A 16,663-nucleotide genomic window follows, 5' to 3' on the forward strand; every position below is an offset into this window, starting at 1 on the left:
TAGTAATCTAGTATGTAAATCAAATGTTTTTTTTTTTGCTGTTTTCAGATGTGCTTCATAAATAAAATGTACTTAGGCCTACTCATTTTAACTGGTATGTTGTCGGTTTTTTACGTTTATGCCGTTACATTTTTTGACAATTATCTAGGTTACTTTCTACTCCTTACATTTCTGGAACAATATTTGAGAAGCTTTTTTTCACTTTTACGCCGTTACTTTACTCCGTTACATTTTTGACAAATATCTGTAGGCCTATGTTACTTTCTACTCCTTACATTTCTGGAACAGTATTTGAGTAGGCCCTAGCCCCAGCTGCGGGCAGAGAGGCGGGAATCGCTTTGAATCAGGGCAGCGTGCGTCTACTGAGCACATTTGGTTGTCATGCAGCGAGTTTTCTGACTTTCCGGTAACTTTTTAGATGAACGCTTCTAGCTACCGTCTTCTGTAGGTCTGGAATATACCTACGTGTGGAGTAGGCCTAGAGGTGCGCGGTGGATGTATTATTTCATCCGCAACCGCTTCTTAGAATTTCTAATCCACCTGCTATCCACCCGCCCTAATGTTTTTTCTCCAATTTCCAAAACCGAATCCACCCGCCATCCGCCTATTAGTTTTTAGTATTTAAGATGCCTGGGGCACATAGTCGATCGTCTTTTTCAAGCAGTGCAGGTCATTTACATCTTGCCAGCCTATGTTTTAAAAAAATCTCTAACTTACAGCGATTCCCAAGTTGTCTCCACCCATCGCACAAACGTGCGGATGCTTTAATGCAGCCTACATTTTAGCAGTTTAAATACCTCCAGTCCAAGCAGCACAATCGAAACTATTGGCTATCTAGCTTACAATTTTGGCTGGTATCCAATAAGACGAGTCAAGTGACAGTAGAGTCTTGCAAAGAGTGCAGAGAATTATGTCGCGCGTGTGTGTGTGAGCGAGAGAGGGAGAGAGAGGGAGCGATTCCAAACTTGTCTCCATCCATCGCACAACGTGAAAGCTAACGTGTATGCTTTAATGCAGCCTAAATTGTACCAGTTTTGCCTCCTCTCCAAGCACCTTTTTAAGTGGTGGCAACCATGCATGTTTTCAACAGGGCCACGCAGAGTGGACAGTGGAATGCTGCTTGAAATAAGTCGATAATGAATAAAATATTATGCGCAACGTCTACAAGAAAAGTAATGGCTATTATTACCGTTGCGCGTAAAGATGAGGAAGGGATGGATAGATGGATGGATGCTGTCCTATGGAAGGGGCCGTCAAACAGTCTACATGACATCTTCATTAAAGTCGTTAAATAAGTATCCATAGCCTACTGTGTTTGACGGCCCCATCGTCTTGCAAATATTTACGCGCAACGGTCATAATGGCGTCTCGCACTACACATGCTCGGATGATGCCAGAGGCGAATAGCAAACAGCCAAATTAAGGCATATTCGACATAGACTACCACGACAAGTTACCGTTTGGGTCGCAGTTGGATGTTTATTCAGTAGAATTATGTGCGTAATATCAGCTCCATCCACCAAATGCAGCACAATCCCCGTTACTTTCACGTGAGGTTCAAATGGACATTACTCGACAAAATGCAAGTCTGGGTACCAACAACTGAAGTAGGCTACAACATAGAATATGTACCACATATAGGGGTATTTTCATTTTCAGTCCTTTATGTGCGTTATGCCCAGCTTTTATTGAATACAGCGCAGGTTTTGAAGTTCACCAAACGAGCATCAACTTTGTGCAAGTCATTAAAACTCTTTTTTTACCAGCACTGACGTGTACACTGTTTCATTTATTAACTAATTGCACTTTCTGCCTTCTCGTTTCACATGTGATAAATCCACTTAGTATGCTTTATCCAATTAGCCATGGATGCAGGATCATTCACTGGACTGGACACTATTGTAAGAGGTGAAATTTAGACCACGATTCAGGAACGACAGACAACGGGAGTAAAGGTTATGGTAGTTTTATTTTTACAATTTCATAAAATACAATTAGGAGGGAAAACCACCACAATATCCATGCAACCAGCAGCGTCTGTAAACTGCTATCTTCTTTGAATAAATGAATAAATAATCACAATCTGGAGACACTCGGACGATAGTAGCCTACAAAAGTTAAGTTAAGTTAAGTTACACACTCAGCCACTGCTGCCGGACGTTGGCTCGTCAATTACTTAATCAACTATAACACGCGCAATAGCCTACCCAAATGCAACTTACACACAGTTCCCAAAGCTACCGGCCGCGCGCAATGGATACCTACAGCAGCCCTGCCCCACCCCAGCGTGTAGCGCACAAGTCTACACTATTGTCCGAATGTTGTTATTTCAAGACAGCAAACTGTCACTGTCCGCCGGCCGCTGTCGTGACATATTTTATTAACACTAGTATGTGAGTAACAAGTGAGGAGTTCCTTGATAGTTTCCTTAAGGGTGAAGTAGCCTGGAATACTGTCGCAGATCAGATAGTTCATTTCTAAATGATCCTGTTATGAACCCGAGTTTAGTAGATATCGCGCAGTGAACGAGGCAGCCTGCAAACAGTTTGAAGCGCAATGTGGCTGTAACAAGTTAGAAAGTAGCCAAACTCTGTTGCTTGTTAACCTTTTAAAATTATGCGCGTAATGGTGGGGTGGCGTCCGCGCCAATGTAATATCTTGAGCGTGCTCGGTGCGTAATTCCAAGAGCAGCATGAAAAGGAAGAAAAGGAAGATGATGGGCTGACCGAAACGCTTGTCCCCTGTCTGTCGGTTTCATTTACTTTTTTCGGCTTTGTTTAATACAGTTTTCGATTCTGCATTCAGCTCCAGTGTGCTACTCCTTTCTTTCTTTTTAAATTATGAGCGTTCCACGAACTATCTTTCTTTGCGCACGCTATAAAATGGCAATAAACATGTTACTATAAACCACTGGTTTACTATGTATGCTTTCTAATGTTGGTAAAGGCGGCATAAGCGGGATAATGTATTGTCCACACGTGACTACGGAAAATATATTTCCTTCGAAGCGGAATAACAGCCCTCCTCCTTCGGCATTGGGGGTGTTATTCGCCCCGTAGGAAAATATTTGTAGTCTAGGTGTAGTCTACTTTTTTGAAGTGGGTATACTGTATATTCTCGCATTTTTGAAGTGGGTATACTGTATATATTTATGCCATTCTAAATAATGGATCAATCAATTTTAAGTTGGTATACTGAATCCCCTAAAATTTAGAAGTGGGTATACTCCGTATACCTGCGTTCTACCACTGCGTGTGGACAATACATTATCCCTTACCTTAAAAGCTGTTGTAGGCCTACATTTAAAAAAAAAAAATCGTCAAAATGCCTCCTGCTCGCTTTGAATCAAAGCAGTGCGGTTTAATGTGTCTAGAAGTAGGCTATTGACCCTTGTGCTCGCTTTGAATCAGAGCATCGCGCGTCTGATTAGACTATAGTGCATCTAGAAGTAGGCTATTGACCATTGAGCACATTGTCATGCAGCGAGTTTTCTGACTTTCCGGTAACTTTTTAGATGCGAAGCACCAGCAACAAGAGAAAGCTGTCTCCCGATACTTTGATGTTTCTGATTCTGAATGACAACAAATAGTTCGCGCATGAGCCAGAAAACAATATAGGTCCTAACAGTGTTGAAAACATTACAGAACCCCTGTGTTAAGCCCATGGCTACAGTAGAGAGAGAGAGAGAGAGAGAGAGAGAGAGAGAGAGAGAGAGAGAGAGAGAGAGAGAGAGAGAGAGAGAGACGTTAAATCGCTACGTTAACACTGCACAGGAGCGCGTTCTCTCTCTGCCGCGTCTTTGCATGAACAAATGAAATGGTAATTGAATAATCGTTTGCCAGTATTGCAGGGTGTATTAAACCCAGTGTACGTTGGGGTGCAAGGGAGAGCAAGGAAGAGAGCAGCATCTGTGATTAACCGCTTCGAAATGTGTGCGTAAAACCTGCTGTTAACCAGTGGGTTTTGTGAAGCTTGAAGTGTACCACATTAAAAAAAAAGCTTTCGCAGATGAGGTTCTGGAATATTTTGTAGTGCATGGGACATTGACAAGGAAAGGTAGCTATGATATCCTCGTGAATAGGTCTTCGACTTTTCAAAATGCCTCCTCTCAACATTCAACATGTAAATGGGTTATTCTGTAGTCCAACGCTATCCTGGCAGGAGAATCATTCGTTACAAATACTGCATACACACTCAGCAATTGTGTCTGTTGGTTTTTGTCCTCCAGGTCTTCATAAAATCATCTACCACCGCTGTGATAATTTGACTACACACCGCTGAACAGTTAACAGTTTTTTAGGCTACTGTATTGACAATTGCAGTCATGCCGCTTGTCTTGAACTGTCTCTTCCCGTTCCATATCGTGACAGCCAGATGAGAAGCGCAAAGGTGGGGGCTATCCGCGATCGCGGAGGAAAGGTGTCAATATCCATAGCCTAACCCTTGAACTGTGGAGCAATTACATATTGTTTAGGTTCTTGAATACTTGGAATTAGCATGGAATTAATTTTCCATTAATAAGGAAACGTGTAAGATTTATCCTCAATCCTCCCCGATAATGTTTTTGTCATAGGCCTAATGTTAATGCCCTCCCCAACACATATCCCCAGTACAATATTGCGACACACGCTTGGCACAATGATAGGCCTACTAAATGAGTTCAATGTTCTTGCAACACTTTTCCCAAGAAAAGTCAGTTTTCATTTCGAGATTCCAGAGCAAATCAGCTGGTACTGCGCTGCTCGCTTGCTGGTCAATAAACGTTGAACTGAACCGTGTTGTGTGCGTGTGTGGCTATGTGTGTACCATCGTATGTCCATGATCGTCCGTGCTCTTATCATGCAAATGACATGTCATGCAGGCAAGGGCGTCCGTTTGATTTCAAAAGTGCTGGCCCGGACAATTACCATAAACCCGAGTAAGGTTTGAAAAGTGCTGGGTACAAGATAAGGCTACTTCCGATTTGAGGTTTCATGATAAATAGCCTAATACGCATTGGCGTATTGACGCATAATGTGGCCATGTTAAAAATTAAAAGCCATCTGCGCTGTCTTGTTTATTTCTGATATCCTGCGCTGAAGTCATCTTTATCATAGGCTACATATTATGAATGCAACGGTAACTGAGTGGTTAACCCATCATAACTACATGTAGCCTTGCATAATGGTGCACGTCAATTTGTTGTCATAACTTCGCTCTGTCCCTTTTGATTTCCTCAAGCAATTCATCCCTTTTGTCATTGTCCCTGTTTTACTGTTAGTCTTATGGACCTAGGGCGTATCGATCACCATTATTTGCCTGAAACCTGCAAACTAAACACTGCATGCGCGCAGCCACACAGAGCATTCTCTGTGTCAAAGGAACCCTTTCTCCGCGCCTGTGCGGCATTCTCCTTATGCTCCTAGAATGGCAATACATGTTGGCAGACTTTATTTTGCATAATTCACGATTATCTGGATATATTTGGCTAGGTTACTCAGCAAAGAACATCATTAACGTTAGTGAGGTAACTTTTGGTGTGCTGATACAAACACCAACGGTGAATCACGACGCAGGCCCTACTTCCCCAACCATAGCCTACTGAAAAGGTCCATAGCCATTGTGTTCAACGCCCTTTGATAGGCTCTGCCTGTATCAGGGTCGATAGGCTAATGATGGTGGTCAGGGCGCACATCAGTGTTTGGGTTGTCTATGCTTTTTTCTGGAATACTGTGCCGATTAGATAGAAATGATCATGTTATGAACCCGAGTTTAGTAGATATCGTGCGGTGAACGAGGCAGCCTGCAAACAGTTTGAAGCGCAATGTGGCTGTAACAAGTTAGAAAGTAGCCAAACCATGTTGCTTGTTAACCTGTTTAAATTATGAGCGTTCCACGAACTATCTTTCTTTGCGCACGCTATAAACTATGGTTAACTATGTATGCTTTATAATGTTGGTAAGGGCGGGATAAGCGGGATAATGTATTGTCCACACGTGACTACGGAAAATACATTTCCCTTCAGAGATAACAGCACTCCGCCTTCGGCGTCGGGGGTGTTATTCGCCCCGTAGGGAAACATTTTCTTATTCATGTGTGGACAATACATTATCCCTTAGGCCTACCTTTAAATTGATGTCGTACATTTTAAAACATTTCGTTGATATTGTAGTGGTGCAAACGACTGTAGTTATGAGATGGGCGCCAGCCAGGCAGCAAGACTGCCTACCTTTCCAAAAATGAATAAAAATCAGTGACCAACACACTAGAAATAATTCATATCAACACAACGAATATCTTTTCTTACGTTTAGTAGTGCACTTTTGCAAAACCCTCTCAATTTGGAACAGCTCACATCAATGTTTGGCTTGCGAATGCTGATCTTCTCGGTGCACACTTCATGGTTCCCTCTCTCTTGCTCTCTCGGCTTGTTGCTTCCTGACAGTCTCAACCGCCATTTGAAATTAACTCCATTTTATAGGCTGCGCGTGTAGTTCACAGGGGGTAACGCTGTTATCTCACTCCGGAGGAGGCAGAGGCAGTCCGTTACAATATAGTATATATAAAATAGGCTATAAAATAGGCCTAATGATAAAAAAAGCAGCCTGAACTAAAATTAATAATTAATTTAAAAAAATAGAGACGCACGCACTTTCTACATGGTTCGATTTTTGTTTTCATTGCATTGTGGTGGTAGGCACACAAGTTTGATAAAATATAAAAAAATAATAGGCTAATAAAATAGGCAGACTAAACTAAACATCTGCCCAGTTACACGAAAGGTCTGCATGGATTGAACGTAACGTCCTTAGGTCTTCGACGAAAAATCCTCAGGTACTGCACGAAACGCCCCATGCCTTCTACGAATGGTCCAACGTTTTGTTCGAATGGTCCCCTCTCACCAATTCATTCGACGAATCGTCTCGAATTCGGTCTGGTGATGTTCAGTGATTATGTGCCACTATATGAAGACTGCAAATCCCACTGCAAAGAAAGTACTATATATCAAACATAGGAAGATGCCAGTGACGTGCAGTCAAGTTTATGGCTGGTGAGGCACTGACTTTTCCAATATCAGATTTTCAAATATATAATACTACAGCTACAGTATAAGTACATTTTAGTAAATTTGCCAAATAGGCCTACCGATAAGTTTCATATGTCATTTAAACATGCTGCATTTCCATAGAGAAAATGCTATTAGATCTCTCTCTCACACTCACACTCACACTCACACACACACACACACACACACACACACACACACACACACACACACACACACACACACAAACACACACACACACACACACACAGTGGTCTCACATAAACCACACAGCACCAAGGTGGACAAACAGGAGCATCACGGCGAATGCTCAATGAAACACACACACACACACACACACAGAATTCAAAACACGGTCTCACATAAACCGCTGAGCACCACGGCGAACAAACCGGTGTGATAGCTTTTGTGATACGCACCGGATTCTCGTGCAAATGTACATCTACTTGTACGAGGCTACGGCAAGCGATGTTGGACAAAGGTGTAGCAAGAAGCGAATGTCAACATGTCAACAGAGATTACACAAGCTTCGATATGGTCATCAAATATTTTGGGACTGTCATTATATCCCCGAAACGCGGAGCGTCAGGGATGTAATGGTTTTGCGTGCGCCGCCGCCGCGTCCGCCGCCGCGTAAGGTCTTTCGTGTTAACATGATAACTTTTGAACGGATGTTTGCATTTGTCCCAGATTTTTTGGGTGAATGCTCTAGGGCAGGTTCATGAACTGATTCGAGTTTGGAGGTAAACACTTTCAAGATGGCTGAATTCAAGATGGGCGAATTTTTGTTTGGCCCATAACTTCTGACTGGGTGGATGGATTTCTCCCAGATTTGGTGTGTTAATGCTCTAGGGTAGGTTCATGAACTTATTTGAGTTTGGAGGCCAACACTTTCAAGATGGCTGAATTCAAGATGGCTGAATTTTGGTTTGGCCCATAACTTCTGACCAGTTGGATGGATTTGTCCCAGATTTGGTGTTTCAATGTTCTAGGGTAGATTCATGAACTGATTAGATTTTGGAGGCCAATAATTTCAAAATGGCGGAATTTTCATTTGGCACTTAACTTCTGACTGGGTGGATTGATTTGCCCTGTAACACTTTATTTTAAAGGTTCACCCTTTCAGTGGATCTACCACATTAGGTACAGTGTAATAACCAGCATAATGTATTTTTTACCATGTAATAACAGTGTAATACCAGTGTAACAATATGCAATACCTGTAATACCACTTACACACAAATACATGATGTAAGTACAAGATTGGTACATGGTGTTACACTGGTATTACATGGCATTAAATGTTGTTGCACTGGTTATTACACTGTACCTAATGTGGTAGATCCACTGTAATAGTGAACCATTAAAACAGTGTTACCATTTGCCCCATATTTATATCCCCAAAATGCAGAGCGTCTGGGATGTAATGGTTTTGCGTGCGCCGCCGCTGTGTAAGGTCTTTCGTGTTAATGCAATAACTTTTGAACGGATGCATGGATTTGTCCCAGATTCAGTGTGTTAATGCTCTAGGGTAGGTTCATGAACTGATTAGATTTTGGAGGCCAACACTTTCAAGATGGCTGAATTCAAGATGGCCAAATTTTTGTTTGGTCTATAACTTCTGACTGGGTGGATGGATTTGCCCCATTTTTTAAGCTTCTATCTCCAGCCCTGTTCAACCTATATATGGACAGCCTGTCCAAACAGATTTTGATGAAATTACACTTCATAATAGGTATATGACCTGATGTACCTTGGGAGCCCAATTTTTTCCAAGACTGACTTTTTCCCTTGTGTGATAACAGTTGCACGAAATATTGTATGCCAACACTCCATAAGAGGTACATTATTTGAAGTACATCTATTGAAGGGAGGGGGAGTGTTCGATTACATAGGCCCTAGCATGGAGAATTTTATACTTAATATGAAATACAGTATGAATGTTGGGGGCTTTGAAGCATCGCGTTTCGGGGATATACCTTTAGCAGTCGAAGACGACTGCATAGGCCTAGTTTATGTTATGCCTACACTTTGGAATAAGATCAGAGTCTTGTTGTTACACGGGTATATTTGATTTACCTCAACGGTACCCTGTACTCTCAACTTTAATCGGTCTACAAGCAGATACAGGGCACATGAGAATCCGGTGCATATCACAAAAGCTACCACACCGGACAGAATCACGGCGGATTCTCTCTCTCCCCACGGGTCTCACAAACACAGGCCTCACACACATAGGAAACACTGGTCTTACCTTTACTCGTATCAGGTCCATGCGCCGCTCTTTCTGTCATAGCCTAGAAATCCTTGGTTGTCTTAGCCTCAGAAGCCTGTCCTTCTCAATGCCAACGCTTGTTGCAACATGCAGATCAATCATCAGCTCGACATAATTCCCACGATTCGAAGAGTGTGTACTCTCATCACCACCGTACGCCAACTCCTCCTGAAGCAGGTTGCCTGAATGAGACGTTTTAAGATCTGCACGGCTCTCCTTCACTTTGGCGTTGTGCATGCTAACGTTACTTTAGCCGGTGCTGTTCATCCAAAGCCACATCTGTTCGAGACGCCCCAAACGTCTTCAAAGCAATTTGGCATTGAATATGAGTAGCCGAGGATTTGTGCTTCGTGAGGCTCCTTGGTAAATTTTTAAGTCACAAAATCCCATGCTGATGGTCTACCACATATTCTCGCCGGTTGCAAACAAGAGACAGGGGTAACAAAACATTTCTGTTGTACCACTCACTTTGAAATGATCGGGTCGTTCTAATCTTCTCACCTGTCACCTGCAGCAGCAAACCCTTCAGCTCTGTCGGTCCTCCATTCTTTATCACATCTTTTTTTCCGTTGGAAATCCAACTTTGAGAATGCTCTTAGTTTCGTTATGAAATCCACTTCCATGGTAGCAGTCAAAGTGAACAAGCTAGCCAACACTAATGACACAGACTGACTGTATTAACTTCAGATTCGCTATGACGTAACTGCCAGCAAGACTCTCAACGCCAGAACGAGGTTGAGGCGAGGCTGCTGCTCGCCGCACCACTGTATCTTTCAATGGGCATTATGCCAAAGCGCTCAGAGCAAAGAAATTATATCACACGTAGAAAATAGTAAAAAAAATATCAGGAAAATGAGGGCACACCATACATATTTCTATTAAGTGTATAAAAATGTTTAATACAATATTACCAGGTTGCATACACAGATCGATCAAAATGGCGCATGCGCTCAAGCTTGTTAACGAGTGATTGCACAATCCGGGGTGAGGCAAACTCGGAGCTGCCCCAAATTCAGCGTATTCGGAGCAATTTGACATGAAATGGGCAAATATTACGATTTTGGCCAGGAACATGATTGAAAATGATTGAAACTGTTGAAATACTGGACAAATGGTAGTTATGGTGCAGATGCTCGAAAGCAATAGTTGTTATTGTTACTATTATTCACATTTACTGCATCTCATCATTCTCATGTGGGATTGGTGAGGCACTGCCTCCCCTGCCGTATTGGAGCGCACGTGCCTGGAAGATGCGCTTAATGTGTTTTTGATGGGATGGTGATATATGTTGCTATAAGTAATGGATTATTAATTATGTGTACTATTATGTATTATTAATACATTTACAGTCACCCATGAGTGTCTAGTTACTGCTGTTTATTGACGTGCGATCTACTTGGAACTCAGATGAAAGACTCACACACAGACACACACAAAGACACAGACACAGACACACGCACACACACACACACACACACACTTTCAAAGATAAAGGCGCGACATACGCATACACTCATATACAGTAGACAAAAAAAAAACGCACACACACAAACGCACACACACGCACACAGAGATGAAAGCTCACTGACGCTGTTAATTTTCTATGATACAAAAATTGATTGGGTCTGTCTGTGTTTTGTCTTAATATGTGTAATGTAGTGTGTGTGTGTGTGTGTGTGTGTGTGTGTGTGTGTGTGTGTGTGTGTGTGTGTGTGTGTGTGTGTGTGTGTGTGTGTGCGTGCGTGCGCACACAAAGGCTAACCCACTGAATTAAAAAGTTGACTTTAAAGCTTTGAAACTTGATGGTACATGCTCTCTTGGGAGGGCTGGTAGATTCCTTTAATGTTTCTAGTATCAAAACATAGCATACATATTGTATGAATAAGCCACCTACTATCTTGTACCCTATGCTAAGCAATAGTATATTGTTATGTGGATTAATAAGTCTATTTTTTCACGAGGACACACATCTGTAAAAGACAATGTTTAGCTAACCAAAAACTCTGTAGTTAAATACACATATTTTTGTGTTGCTAAAACAAAGAAAGAAAGCCCACTTGGGACACTCCCATTGTCATTGCTCCACAGCACACAGTGCATACAATGAAATTGCATTTATGCCTTACCCTTGCAAGGGGGCAGCCCCAAACGGTGGCCCATGGGAGCAGTGCGGCGGGACAGTACCGTGCTCTCGGTACCTCAGTCATGGAGGACCATGGGCGAGAGCACTGGTTAATTACTCCCCTCACCATCTTGCGAGTCGGGAGTCGAACAGCAACCTTTGGGCAACAACCCTGACGGCCTAACTGCTTACCTATGGCTATCCGCGTTTCACACTAGCCTGGTTTTTACCATCCCCTCACACACGTCTTCCGGGTGCCATTAGGGGCTGCCCCCTTGCACGGGAGAGGCATTAATGCAATTTTGTTGTGTGCAGTGTTCACTTGCGTGCTGTGGAGTGCTGTGTCACAATGACAATGGGAGTTGGAGTTTCCTTGTTGGGCTTTCTTTCACTTTCACTGCTATAATCCTCACTCCTCTGAACCAAACCAGCCTAGTTTTAGACCACCTCCACCTTGGTTCTTACAGCGGCTACATCTACGCAGTTGTGTATAAATGTGTCTCTGTCTGTGTGTGTGTGTGTGTGTGTGTGTGTGTGTGTGTGTGTGTGTGTGAGTGCCTCCACGTGTGTGTGTGTGTGTGTGTGTGTATGTGTGTGTGTGTGTGTGTGTGTGTGTGTGTGTGTGTGTGTGTGTGTGTGTGTGTGTGTGTGTGTGTGTGTGTGTGTGTATGTATTTGTGTGTATTTCAGGCCTCCTGCTCTCTCCACCTGCATCTGCGGATGTCTGAGAGCCCCTACTCTCCAGACAGCATCATCAGCTCCCAGCATGCACCAGGCCTCATCATAGCCACAGGTACACACGCACGCACGCACACAGGCACACACACACGCGCGTGCACGCGCACGCATGCACATACTCACGTACATATCCATACACAATATGCACACGTGCGCGCACATATACACGCACACACACACACACACACACACACACACACACACACACACACACACACACACACACACACACACACACACACACACACACACACCAGCAACCCCAGCAGTGCCTATACTCCTGACCTGCAAACTGAACTGGGCCAGCGCTTCACCATCCATCATGGACAAGCTCTACAGAGGGACCATCGAGAGCAGGGGCGGAGATATAAGGGGGGGCGAACAAGGCATTGTCCCCTGGGCCCAGGACCCTCCTGTATTGTTGGTGGTGGAGGCCCTATAAGAACCATGGCAGGTTGTATGTGGAGCCCTATCAATGTTTTGCCCTGGGGCCCTGTGTGCAACTGTTTCGCCACTGTCTGGGAGCATCCTCTCCAGATGCATCACTCTGTGGGGGTGGGAGCTGCATGGACTGCATCAAGAGACCCTGTGCTGCCCTACAAAGGCAAAGTGCAGGAACTACATATTTTCTCAAAATTGAGTTTACTTGTATACTGAAAAGGGTCTTTATAACACCTCCTTTAGATTAGATTAGATTAGATTAGATTATATTAGATTAGATGAGATTAAACTTTATTTATCCCCAAGGGGAAATTATTTTCCCAGTTTGCTCTGTAGATAAAAAAGAGAAGTAAAAAAAAATAAAAAAAATAAAAAAGTAGATGAAAAATAAATAAGGTGGTCATGCAGAAAAGTCCAGGGGCCTCATTTATAAAACTTTGCGGAAGAAATGCGCCAAAAGATGGCGCACGCACGAAACTCAGGATGTGCGTGCGCAAGAAAATATTCAGATTTATAAAGCATGGCGCACGCACGTTCCACGTCGATTTGCCTTTATAAATCCCAACTGACTCTGAAGTTGCGGCATATGTGCGCACCTGTGGACACACTCATAATTATCTATGAATATTCAGTGAAACGACCAAAATGAATATTTATATCTGTGGACGGCGTGCAGAAAGCAGACGAGATAGCCTATTTACCACATGTGGAGCAAAACCGTTTTATTAGATAGGCCTAGAGAACGTTGGGCAATGTGGAGCGGTTAAGTTTGGGAAGTGTACAAAAAACAAAATCCCTCGAATTGCAGCATGTGGATGGTTATGTTCGCAAAAGTCACGCTATACTAGAAATAAAAAAAAATAAAAAAATGGATGGCATGAACATGAACCTGCCAGGACATGGACATGTAGTATTAATTACGTTGGGAACAAGGGAAAAAATAGCTTCGTCAAGGAAACATATCACATGGCATGTCCCCATGTGAAATTCACTGGTAGAAAATCTATTCGCCGTCTCATGGCACCTCATATGCACCGGGTTTACCGTTGGTCACTGCGCGCAGCTGTCTGCTTTCAGTTCAAAGCGACGCCCCAACTGTCGATCGACACATCCACAGACAGCATGACATCTATGGGCATTTTCTAGTCTGTATTTATTTAATGTGTGTATTATAAACGTGCATTATCAGTCTATAAGGCCAGCAGTCTTAGAAATGCACACCTCTGCTCATTTGCTGACGAACCGCATGAAAAAGAAATGGCATGCAACAACAGAAACGAAGCTGTCCATCAGTATGGCACTTGGCTGTATGCTTGTCTGTATGCCGAATGGCTGAGAAAATCAACCATTATCTTTCTATTAGTACAGCTGCACGTGGGACTCGAGCAGATGATTGTGCAACTGTCTTAAATGTTGGCGTAATTCCTTGCAGTGTCGGAGCACACAAACGATTATAGCCAACAGATATACTGGAAAGGTCCGTGGGTGATATGGGTATTTCCAAATGTAATGTACCGTAAATATAACATTAGAAGCGTCGGTTACTTCCTTACAAAACACGCATGTGACTATGGATAGGCTAGGTAGGCCTACTAATTATTTTCCACCATTACCAAACAAACAACAAACAATCACGTTTTTCGTTGCGAACTGAATTAATGTTAAAGTGGCTATCGTGACACGTGACCTCCGCTTTTTCCCCTACCAATTTCGGGTTGTTCTTCCAGCTCCCGAGGTCGCGCTTTCCGCGTTTGGTCTTTTGTTTAGTGCCTACGCATGGGTTAAACTTTGCGTGGAGCTGCTTATGTTTACCGCCAAGTTCGTTTTCTATAAATACCAAACCTTGCGGTGAACTTGGCGTGCGTCTTTTGTGCGTACGCACCCGTTATAAATGAGGCCCCAGGAGTTTCTCTTTGTCCTTAATGGACAGATTATAGAGTTGCATGGCTCTAGGGACAAATGATTTCCCCAGTCTGTCAGTCCTGAATTTCAGTGCTCTCAGCCTCCAGCTGAACACACTCTTTTGTTGGATGATTGTGTTGTAGAGTGAGTCACTGAGCACTGAGTCAGTGATCCAGTTGATCCTGCCTTATTGTCCAAGATGATGAGCAGTTGGCTCAAAGATCTTCTATCTGACACTGAAGTGAAGTTCTCCAGCTCTTCTCCCACAACAGAGCCATCTTTCCTCACCAGTCTGTCAAGCCGTGCAACATCCCTCTTCCTTATGCTTCCACCCCAGCAGACCACTGCGTAAAAAAAGTACACTGGCAACCACAGACTGAACATAGTGAGGAGTATGTTGCACACATTGAAAGATCGTAGCTTCCTCAGGAAGTATAGCCAACACTGTCCTTTTTTGTATACTGCATCTGTATTGGCAGACCAGTCTAGTTTGTTATCCAGATATACCCCCATACGTATATGTGCTTACAATCTCCACCTCAACACCATCAATGGCAGCAGGTTCCAGAGCTGCCTTAGACCTCCGAAAAATTCACCACCATCTCCTTGGTCTTTGTGGTGTTGAGTTGAAGGTGGTTGATATTGCACCAATGCACAAAGCCTTCCACCAGACTCCTGTACTCCCCCTCCTGCACCTCCTTTATACAACCTACAATTGCAGTGTCGTCAGAGAACTTCTGCATGTGGCATGACTCTGTGTTGTAACTAAAGTCTGAGGGATACGAGGTGGACAGGACAGGAGAGAGCACAGTACCTTGGGGCAGTCTTTGAGTCTGACAAACTGTGGCCGCTCTGTAAGGTAGTCAGTGATCCAGTTGACTAGGAGGGCATCCACACCCATCTGCAGGAGATTCTCTCCCAGTCTGGAGGGTTGGATGGTATTGAAAGCGCTGGAAAAGTCAAAGAACATGACTCTCACAGCGCTATTCCCTTTATCCAGATGAGAGTGTGTCCTGTGCAGTAGGTATGAGATGGCATCATCCACTCCAACCTTTTCCTGGTATGCAAACTGCAGTGAGTCGGGTCCTATGCATGGCTCATCTGGGGTCTTAGTGTACTCAGCAGCATCCTCTCCATCGTCTTCATGATGTGTGAAGTGAGGGCTACTGGCCTAAAGTCGTTGATGTCTTTTGGATGTGGCTTTTTGGAGACAGGGATAAGGCATGATGTTTTCCACGGAGTTGTTGACAAGACATAGACTCAGGTTGAATAGATATTCCAGTGGCTCACCCAACTCAGCAGCACAGGTCTTGAGCAGTCGTGGTGACACCCTATCCGGACCTGCAGCTTTCCTAGGGTTAAGACGCTTCAGTCCTGCTCTAACCTGTTCTGCTGAGATTTTAGAGGGAAGGTGCTGTGAGAGAGGAGATGCTGGATGATGATCATGTGACATAGGGACATAGGGATGGGGGGTGAAAGGGCTACCTCAAAGGCAGCACCAGCAGAGGGGGTGGTGATTTAGATTGTGAGACAAAGCCTTATGGTCCATGTGTCCCGTTTGAGAGATATTGCTATGTCAAATTTGCAGTGACTAATACCAGCACTTTGAAGGCCGTTTTCTCAGTTTCCATCTTGGCTTTTGTAGGGCAGCTTAGGGACCCCTGCAGTGCATAGTGAACAGATCCTGAGAAGTCATTGGTGCACAACTACCTGAATCTGACGCCACCTGGCTGTGTTTCGCCAAACTACACGCAAGGGCATTCAAGGGCATCAAACTGAGGAAAATCACAATCATTGCTGAACGAAAGAGCCAATCAAGATCTACGGGTGGGATTTTACATAGATGGGGTGGCGTTATGGCTCTTCTTCCACCTGTCATTCTCAGCTGCCTCAGGGGTCGAGTTCAGTGTGAGTGTCTGTGAAGATGAGAGCAGGTTGTTAATCGAATCACATGCAAGGATTTTTTATATGGAGCATCATTCGAAAACGTGTCAGTTGTGGGCCTCTGATGCTTCGTGCAGAGCAAGGGCGACCCACGCTGCCTGGTAGCGGAGCTAGCAGAGGAAGTTTCGCCATGAATTTGCTTTATTCGCTATCTCCGACGCACCTGCCAGCTGAGGTGTGCGAAAAAAGTCGAAGTT

The 16,663-nt window shown here is 43.8% G+C and overlaps 1 protein-coding gene across 1 annotated transcript in view; it reads left to right on the top strand.

Moving 5' to 3' along the window:
* The window catches only part of LOC134441740 (VPS10 domain-containing receptor SorCS3-like), a 105,111-nt gene that overhangs the window by 31,908 nt on the left and 56,540 nt on the right, over window positions 1-16,663 (top strand). The window contains exon 11 of the mRNA XM_063192134.1: window positions 12,132-12,234. Coding sequence (XP_063048204.1) covers window positions 12,132-12,234 — 103 coding nt within the window. The remainder of the gene's footprint in view (window positions 1-12,131; window positions 12,235-16,663) is intronic.

The sequence above is a fragment of the Engraulis encrasicolus genome, chromosome 24 (assembly GCF_034702125.1).
Source record: "Engraulis encrasicolus isolate BLACKSEA-1 chromosome 24, IST_EnEncr_1.0, whole genome shotgun sequence".
NCBI lineage: Eukaryota > Metazoa > Chordata > Actinopteri > Clupeiformes > Engraulidae > Engraulis > Engraulis encrasicolus.